A 10,000-nucleotide genomic window follows, 5' to 3' on the forward strand; every position below is an offset into this window, starting at 1 on the left:
GGATTTTTAAAATTTAGTATATTCGAAATCTGCTCTCTCCTTTTCTATTTTTTTTCTAGGAAAGGAGGCATTTTTAAGTATTTTTTATCACAAAGAGTGGTAAAAAAACTAACCTTATTTACTTTCCTGGCCTCTAAGTGATAGGAGAGTCAATGTTGCTAGGGGCGGATTTATACGGCAAAATTATGGGGCACGTGAACCCATAATTTTTTTTTTCAAAATAAGTATTTTATGTATGTATTTTTTTAGAATTAGTCTAATATTATCTGATAGCATCCATGCTCCACAAAGGCTGAATGATGCACTTGATTAAATAATGAATTACTCAAAAAAATATGAATTATTTCCCACTTAATGAGTACTTTTTTTCGTCCTTTCTTTAATAGTACATCCATGTTTAAAATTTCTAGATCTGCCTCTCATTATTTATGTTGCTATCTGTTTTGGTAAAGATATACTCCATTCGTTCACTTTTATTTGTCCAGTATTCTAAAAATAGATTTTCACTTTTAGCATGTCAAGAGAAGACAAAATTTCTTTTTCTCTGTTATACCCGCAACATTAATTACTCATTTCAAATTATTTTCTCAAATCCATTAACATATGCATCAATTAATATGAATATTATGGTAAATTAAATACTCCATTTATTATTTCTTAAGAGATGTGAAAAATCCTTAGTGGATAAGTAAAGGTGAACGGAATGAGTATTTTGCAGCGTTATTGGTCTTGTATTTATTCCAGTTCACAGATCACGATCTGTCTTTGAGCTTTAAATGAAGTACTGACATACAATTAGCTAGTTCATTTTATACAGTTACTATATGAAATTAGAGTTAATTAATAACTCCACGTATATTTTGCTCAAATATTTGATCTTGCTTCGAGATAGAATTCCTTGAATTTAACATATAAAATCAAATTTCATAACAAGTTTTTTCAACAAATTTTAGATAACAACTATGATTCTCAAAAAATACGCAACACGATTTGAGAAACCTAGAAATCTTCCGGGCTTAATTTCAACCCAACACCTCTCTTAACACTTTATTTTGTTTTCTTTTTCATGATAAGGACGTCTTTCATATCACTATAGGTATAGTTAAGTGACTTTTTGTTACAAACGAAAAAAAATAACTTTACTAGATAACTACGGATAGTTGCGTGACCATTTGAGTAATGATTCGATTATACAGGTACATATATTTCCCACTAGATCTTTGTAGCTGGGAATTTTCAATACATACATGGGCAGACTATAACATCACTGTCGTGGTCACCCTTTTCTCTATCATTGTCACCAGCAAGTTCAACCAGATTTGAATAGAAGTACAGCTTTTGAATCCAAATAGAAGTATACAAAGTGGTTCGTCTCATGAGTCACATAAGAACCTACGTGGGAAAAGGTAAAACACAAAAATGTCATGAGTTGTTGATGTATACTAATAGCCCGTTTGGCCAAGCTGCAAAAATCAGCTTATTTTGAGAAGCATTTTTTTTCAAAAGTGCTTTTCTCAAAAGTACTTTTGGCAAGAAGCAGTTTGTGTTTGGCTAATTAATTTGAAAAGCACTTCTGAGCAGCAATTAGTGTTTGGCCAAGCTTTAAAAAACTGCTTCTAAGTGTATTTTTCTCAAAAGTGCTTTTGGAGAGAAGCCACTTTTTCTGCTTCTGCTTCTCCTAAAAAGCACTTTTTTTCCTTCCAAAGGCTTGGCCAAACATCTCAATTTTTGGCCAAAAGTGCTTTTGGCAAAAAAAAAAAAAACACTTTTGACCAAAAAGAAGCTTGGCCAAACAGGCTATAAGTCTGTAGATCAAATCATCAAAGAAGTCAATCTTTCGTTTAAAATGAACAAATTATTCAAAAAAAGCATCATAATGCAGACAAGACTTCCCATCCTCACCAAACTCAACAATCTGTCAGTATACGGCGGAAGAAAAAAGGAATAAAACAAATGACCAACACATTCTCATCTGAATTGAAATGACTTTAGCAGCATTCATCACAGTTAAGGGAAACGACCAACAAAACTGAAATTGCTAATGGGGCAAACAAAATCTTGGCTATGCACAAGCTCAGCAGAGCACAATTTGAGATTAGCAACCAAGATATTGTGGAAAACAAATTCCATCAACATCAGACTCAAGCAACGGACAGCTATTCCAAATTACGAACTCCCCTAATATTCATCGCACGAGGACAAATTGTCTACCAGAGCCGAAGACACTAAAATTATATTCACAAACCTCTTAGACCTAAAGCAGAATGACAAATGTATTGCCTCATGGTTGTCCTGAAAGCAGATATATTGGAGGCATCAAGTAATTTCTTTTGATGTACACTTCAGACAAAATTCATGGTCAAACCATTTTATCTCTAATAAACTTTGGTTTACCAAAGCACAGAAATAAAATTATAATACTCTGGCACTGCAAATTGAATATTCCACCTCTTGTTTTATGGCGCTAGAGAGAGCAAAAAGAAAAAGGTACCAGGAGATCAACAAAAGAATTTAGTGACAGTAAAATATAAACAACAAGAACAACCACCCAGAACAACCACCCAGTAGAATCCCACTAGCGGGATCTGGGGAGGGTAGAATGTACGCAGACCTTACTCTTACCTCGAGAGGGATAGAGAGGCTCAAAGTGACAATAAAATATAACCATATTAAATTATACTATATAACTCAGGCAAAGATAACTGAAAAGGTTTAACAGTTTCCTGTCTGAACAAGAGAAAGTAAAAGTCCTGTGTTGTTTCAAGAAGCACCAGATGAGATACGTCGACCAAAAGATAATACTATATCATTCATCTATATCACATCTACAGATGTTAACAGAGCTTCAGCTGTGAAAAGCCCATTCAGGCTAAGTAATTGACAAATCTATAGGTCTGCGTGAATCAATTTAATAAGTATCGACAGTGGAGATCAAGTTCTCTGCCACCTTTCTACACACTATTAGTCACTCGAGTGCTCTGTTACTTTTCTACACATATTGCTTTTGTATTTTGTACTTATTTTTTACTGTGGGTGGGAGTGGGGATAAAGCCCACTTTATCATGGCGCCTCTAGGTTAATTTTGTCTTTTGAGTGCAATTGTATAGTCCAGGGGTGGGCATAAAACCCACTTTTATCATGGTGCCTCTAGGCTAATTTTGTCATTAAGTTCAAACCTGTACTCCAAAATTCTTCAAATTATCAAATGTAATACATGAGGTTGGCCGCGTCTAGCTTTTGGCTGAATGTCAGTAGCTACTTTTGAACTGCTGTTGAACCGAAACTGGCTATTGCAACTAGCGTCAGCCTTCAAATTATTTGATACCAAGGGTAAGTGGTCAGTATAGCTGTATTAAAGAACAGTATAATCTCCATTGCGGATTAAGAAGGAAAACCTTTTCTTTCTATAGGTACCCAAAAATGTGATAATTCTATTACACTGCTTATCTGAACAAGTACCACAAGTTACACAATGAAAAGTACAGATGTTTTACTAAAGTGACGGAAAGAAGCTCAAGTATAGTTTGACAACTGAAGCCTTAGCACTTAGGGGTCGTTTGGTAGGATGCATTAGATAAAATAATACATGCATTAGCTTTGTGTATTAATAATACCTTGTTTGGTAGACATTTTGAACCTATGCATTAGTTATGCAAGCATTAGTTATATATCCTATTTGGTATCCTATATAACTAATGCATAGAAAACCATGGTATTAGCAATGCAATGGGTTTTAATGCTTGCATTAGCTTAGTTAAAGACAAAATTGTCCTTTAAAATTTATGCTTGATTAAAATATGTTAGTTATTATATTAATGCAAGTTTAAAATAATCCAAATAGTGAGAAATAAAATTATATCTCTAGTAAATAAATAAATACTTAGCATATATTTTATTTTATAAATAAATATTTTGTTCTATATTACAATATAGGTAGACAAATCAAACAATTTTTTTTAAACTTTTTCATATAAAAACATTTCTACATATGTTTCTTTTAAAAAGTTAGAGTGATAAACTGGTTTTGTTTGTAAACAAGCAATTCTTTTAGAAATTGTGCAATGCTTTAATACATCAAACCAAACAATGGATAAGAAATATGTCAGAATAACTAATACCAGCATAACTAATGCAAATATAACTAATACCAGCATTACTAATACACCCCATTCAGCATTATTCTTATGCACCCTACCAAACGACCCCTTACAAAGAATGAATACCCTGTCAAACTATTACAGGATTCGTCCTACGTAAAGATAAACAAAGGACTATTGTTAGTAGCAGACTGCTGATTCTCTGATAGATTTGATGTATTACACTTCTACTCTCAAATGGATCACTAAAACAGAGAGTTCTCGTTTAGTCACGATCAACCTCTAACCTATTTCTTTTAATCTAGACGTGATCAACTTCTAACCCACTTCATCACTCATTGATTTTCTTCACAAGCACAGGAAAGTCATGTGCGACCACTTAGGCATAACAAATGATACTCTATGCATAATCCATTTATTCGCATCTCACAGGACCGGTGGTAATCACAAAAACCATTCATCACCTAAAAGAATAGACTAACACAAGAAGAATTTCATAGCAAGAAACTTATGTTTCATCTTTATAAATGACAATGCCGGCATTAGCATATAGGAATTTTACCTACCAGATTATGACATTTAGGAGAAAGAGTTATAAAACAGACAGAAGAAAAATAAGTAAATTAACGTGAGACATGTGAAGAATTAAGTTTACGATAAGCACAATATCTCTCAGTGATTGTGTATTAATAGAGAAAACATTGCCTTATTTACTACCACAATTTCTAATCTCACACAAACATGGCAAATGGGTAAACATGCCACCAAGCTGAGAGTTTGGCCGCTCATGTGGGCGCATGACAACAATCTTAGCAATGAAAGTTTCACCATCCTACATGTGTTCACAAGAGGAATCTCTGATGTCATCAATTGCGGTTTAATAACCGGGTGTATGTGTTTGTCAAGAAAACAAGCACATAACAAGGTAGACGATCTCGTAGAAACCCTAGCAAGATTGAAGGACATGCTGTCGATACCTTAAAGATCCTAAAGGATACCAAAGGTTCTTTTACCATAATGGGGCCGGCTAAGCCAGATGCTGGCCAACCAATAAATTATCTTTTGAGACCTGTTAGAAATGATGATATCCATTACCATTTGACCCGTTGTTAGAAAAAAGGGTCATTCTCACCAAATTTTGTGATTACTGATATTTTCTTGCAGGAAAAAAACCAAAAGTTTAATGAGAACGTGTTAGCACACGATATGCCAGTTTATGTTACAAGTAGTTGCATAATTCTAATTAAGTAGTTACCGAACCACCTAATACTATTGAACCTAGATATATTCTACCAAGAGTGGTGAAAACCTCAACACAGAAATTCTAACCAAACCCCCTTCCCAGGTAAGCTTTTCCTTTGACCTTCAAAGATCCAAAAGCTAGACGAAAATAAGATCCTTTGACAAGTCATTTAAAATGCACAAATACTAATCCACCCTGACATTCAAGATAAAGCCTGAAGGAAGGCCAGATCCGCACATTTCCAACATAAATTGCATGTCCTTGCAATAGGCCGCAAGAAGAAAACAATTAACATTAGCTTTGTTACCATGTCACCTTCTAAAGCATCAACTTCTAATTAGACAATAAGAAATTTGATTTCATGTAGAAATGTTTATCAATATAACCAATGCAGCACCTATGAACTTGAAAAAGAAAAAAACAAGCTGGAAGATCAGAAGAGTCAAGCATGTTTACCGAAGTTTTTTCCGACAATGCAATGCCAAGTAGGGCCATACTTCTTGTCGAACTCCTTCTTAATCTGTTCTGCTACATCCTTCTCTACATTACACTTCTCAAATGCCTAAATTATACACACAGACAAAATGTATAAACATTCAGAAGTTGTATAGTCATGTCATATTCTGATCAGAGTAGACACTTAAAATTCTGGACTCTTCCTGACAATCAAGCAAAGAGATTCAAAGCACAAATATAGGTGAAAAAAACCTATGACCATTTTATGTATAGCGCATGGATTGCATGCCTTAACGGCACGTTTGTCCAATAAGGCATAGCGCATGCAATCCATGCGTTATACCTGATTTTCAAATGTCGGTCAAAGTACAGGTATAGCGCAAATATTAGATGCGCTATACCTAAAGTTGAAAAGACAGATAGGTATAGCGCATCTAATATGCGCTATACCTGTTTTAAAAAACGGCCAGTCCTTCTTCTTCGCGACAGAACCCCATCTAATATATGCGTTATGCCGGATTTTTTGTTTAAAATATAAAAGTTAACAAACAAATAGTTACGAATGAAATAAATTGAATATTATTTAGTATTAAGTTTTTATATGAATAATTATTAAATATATCGTGATTAGTTATGAAAATTAAATATTTAATTTTCTTATAACCAAAAATATCTGGAAAAAAAGATGACAGTTCAAACAAAACACTGCCGAATTTTAGTCAAAAAATATAAGAAAATAACATATAGAAAATTTATCAACCTAAGTAATAATATAGAAAATTTATCGATTAAATATTAAAATAAAAAATATCGCAATATATTTAAAGATGTTAAACAATTAGAGAAAAAAATACTATAATTATTATTCAATTTACAAACATCGTCATGGAGCTTCCCTTGTGCATCTTGGACCTGTTGTTCGAGAGCTACTGTTGCTCCAAGGTGGCTATAGGTCTTTACACATCTGGGATGGACAGTTGTTGTCCCAGACCTTCCACTCCAGACGTATAGACGATCTTTGAGAGTTCATTAGGGACCACACACTTCATCCCCGTACAGTTACACGCCTTGAGCGTACAGGATTTAATCGGATTATAAGATCGGTCGGTTGCAATTCGACTGGCCCCTGATCACGTCTATGATAGAGCAGTGGCGACAGGAGACGCTCACATTTCATCTGCTTATAGGCTCTTAGGGACTATATTACGTCTATGTTGTTTCTTACATTTTTTGACTAAAATTCGGCATGATTTTGTTTGAACTGTCATCTTTTTTTAGATATTTTTGGGTTATAAGAAAATTAAATATTTAATTTTCACAACTAATCACGATATATTTAATAATTATTCATATATAAAATACTAAAAACTTAATACTAAATACTATGCAATTTATTTTATTCGTAACGATTTGTTTGTTAACTTTTATATTTTACACAAAAATTCGGCATAACGCAAATATTAGATGGGGTTCTGTCACGAAGAATAAGGGCTGGCCGTTTTTTAATACAGGTATAGCGCATATATTAGATACGCTATACCTATCTGTCTTTTCAACCTCAGTATAGTGCATCTAATATTTGCGTTATACCTGTACTTTAACCGACATTTGATAATCAGGTATAGCGCATGGAATACTTTAACCGACATTTGAAAATCAGGTATAGCGCATGGAATACTTTAACCGACATTTGAAAATCAGGTATAGCGCATGGATTCCATGCGCTATACCTAAACGGACAAACGTGTCGTTAAGGTATAGCGCATGCAATCCATGCGTTATACATAAAATGGTCACATGTTATTTTTTTTACCTATTTCTGTGCTTTGAGTCCAATAAAATCACACTTTGGTTCGGACTCTCAAGCAAAGATCCATCTCACTTTTTTGTCTAAGAAATACACTTTTTGTCTCTTGAATCAAAGATAATAACTTAGAAAATAAATAGAGAAACATTCAATATTGTACTTACGAATTTGTTAATTAAAGAGTTTAAATTCTACGCATTGAGGGTGTAAGAGATATTGTATTTACATAATAAGGTCATTTATTAGGTAATTAGAGATGAATCTCTTGGTAAGTATTATAATAGGTGATCAGGTAAAAATGATAACTCACCAATATCACAGGTTAAAATACTTTTTACAGAGTGTATATAACTTAAATCCTTAATTAAATTGTTTTACTCAAACAAAAGATCCTTTGTTCAGGAAATACACTGCTTTGGCCTCTGATTAAAGAAAATAACTTAGACACTATAATCACGAGATGTTCAAAGTCTACTCACACTTTATAAATTAAATGAATTAAACGATTTAAGTCATATGCACAGACATTTTAACATGTGAAAGCTGGTCAGTTACCATAGTTATCAGTACCAATTAATTTGTATCAAGAGATTTCCCCAGTAATTGCCAAATGACCTAACTGTGTACAAATTTTAATGACCTAATTCTGTAAATATTTGGTACAGGCAGTGAATAGAACTTAAATTTATTCACGATTTCAATTACTAGTAATTATTTTCTCACTCCGAAAATTTGTTCGTGAATAATTAACAAATTCGTGTGTGTGTGTGTGCGCGCGCGCGAGAGAGAGAGAGAGAGTATATACAACAATAGCAATGTCGACAGCCTCATTTTGGAGGTCAGGTTTCATATCGGCACTTTTTATGATTACTGTCTTCTTCCCAACAGTTGTAGAAGTAGCTGAATTCGAAGAGGATTTTCGATCATCGGAGGAGGCTGATAACGACTTGCGATCGTCCGACGAAGACTTCACCGCCACAGCTCCGGCTCCGATACCGTTTCTCTTCGTGTCTTCGCTCATTTCTTCTTCTCTTTCCGTTTTGAAGTTGAAGGCTGACACGCCGGGGCCGGTGGTGCAAAAAAGTGCAAGAAAGAGAGTTTGCGTTTGTGTGTGTGTGAGAGAGAGAGAGGTGGTCTTTCTGATTTCCAAGGGCTAATCCTTATTGGGGGCAGTTTGCCACTTTTTGCTTTACGCTAAAGAAAATGTTTTTACGATTCTAAATTCAGCATATTTTGAAACTTATTTTTCTTAAAAAAGACCTTTTGAAAAATAATTTTAGTGACAAGTAATTTATATTTAACTAACTAATTTAAAGTGTACTTTTGATTTGTAATTAATAGAAAAATTATTAGTTATGTCAGACCATTAGTAAGTTAGTATGAAAATTAATCAATTCATAAAATATTATCAATATTAGCTAATTAGCTTTTTGTGGTAAAAAAATGTCAAATTTTTTAATTTTGTTTTACTTTGAGTGGGTGTTATTGGAATATATTGGATATATCTTAAGGAGTTTAAATCTCAGTTTTTGGATGATTTGGTAGAGTTTTGATATGGTTTGGATTGAAAGTTCGAAGTAGAAGATGAACATGGAAAAAGATGATATGTGTATCACACTGTGTATCATTTGTATATCATATTTGTATCGAATGTGTATCGCATGTATATCTATGTATACCTGTGTGTGAGATATATGTGTGATACATGTTTGATACATGTGTCGCAAACGAATTTTTTGAACTCGATTTTAACTACGAATTTTGATGCCAAATCAGATCAAATCACCTTCAATCTTCCTCAATTTTGTATTTGACTCATTTATATATTTTCAATGAATTTCAACCATATCCATTGAAAATGTCCATTTCTGCTTAGATATTTAGAATCTTATATATATATATATATATATATATATATATATATATATATAAAAGTTTGAGAAAGGGGCACCCCTACTATACCCCTAAACTACAAGCTAGCGCGCAACGGCTGAAAAGCCGTTGTTGCTTGCTGCTTGCAGGCTCGAAAATCTCTCTTTCGCCTCTCCTCCCTGTCTCAATTCTGATTGATTAGCTTCTTCCTTCGCGCAAGCTACGGTCTAACGACCCCCTTGTTGTGTTGCATTTTGTGATCTTCCGCTTCAGTCTGCGTTTTTCGGATAGCCGGGACCCGATGTTGATTTCCGATTTAAATGTCAGCGTAAGGTTTGGGGCGGCCCATCTGATTAGTTCAGCTATCACTGCTGGAAACCCCAGCGGTTGTTCGGCTGCGTACTCCCCGTCTGCCTATCTCACACTCCCAAAGCAAATTTTTCTTTCTTCTTTCATTTGCCTTTCCTGCATCTTTCTTTCTATCCATAGGTCGGCTTCGCGCAGATAGATCTTTGCCGGGGGAGA

General features: G+C 34.1%; 1 protein-coding gene across 2 annotated transcripts; it reads right to left on the bottom strand.

Annotated features, from left to right (window-relative positions):
• Positions 1 to 989: 989 nt before the first annotated feature.
• Positions 990 to 8,778, bottom strand: LOC109209163 (dynein light chain LC6, flagellar outer arm-like). Of its 2 annotated transcripts, none has more exons than XM_019372373.1 (3): positions 8,409 to 8,778; positions 5,797 to 5,902; positions 990 to 1,392 (listed from the first exon to the last, which is right to left on the bottom strand). In XM_019372373.1, the coding sequence occupies exons 1-3, from the start codon at positions 8,622 to 8,624 to the stop codon at positions 1,310 to 1,312; spliced, it is 405 nt and encodes a 134-aa protein (XP_019227918.1). In that variant the 5' UTR covers positions 8,625 to 8,778; the 3' UTR covers positions 990 to 1,309. The 2 variants fall into 2 exon arrangements, with proteins under 2 accessions (XP_019227918.1, XP_019227917.1); XM_019372372.1 differs by lacking the exon at positions 990 to 1,392 and adding an exon at positions 4,168 to 5,600.
• Between the last annotated feature and the right edge of the window lie 1,222 nt (positions 8,779 to 10,000).

The sequence above is a fragment of the Nicotiana attenuata genome, unplaced genomic scaffold (assembly GCF_001879085.1).
Source record: "Nicotiana attenuata strain UT unplaced genomic scaffold, NIATTr2, whole genome shotgun sequence".
NCBI classification, from domain to species: Eukaryota; Viridiplantae; Streptophyta; class Magnoliopsida; order Solanales; family Solanaceae; genus Nicotiana; species Nicotiana attenuata.

Excerpts from the sequence above, each read along its gene's own strand:
- LOC109209163 (XM_019372372.1), bottom strand. The coding sequence starts at position 8,624 with ATGAGCGAAGACACGAAGAGAAACGGTATCGGAGCCGGAGCTGTGGCG. Across the intron at positions 5,903-8,408 it reads CTGTCGACATTGCTATTGTT|GCATTTGAGAAGTGTAATGT; the intron begins GTATATACTCTC and ends TGTATAATTTAG. Across the intron at positions 5,601-5,796 it reads CATTGTCGGAAAAAACTTCG|GACATGCAATTTATGTTGGA; the intron begins GTAAACATGCTT and ends GCCTATTGCAAG.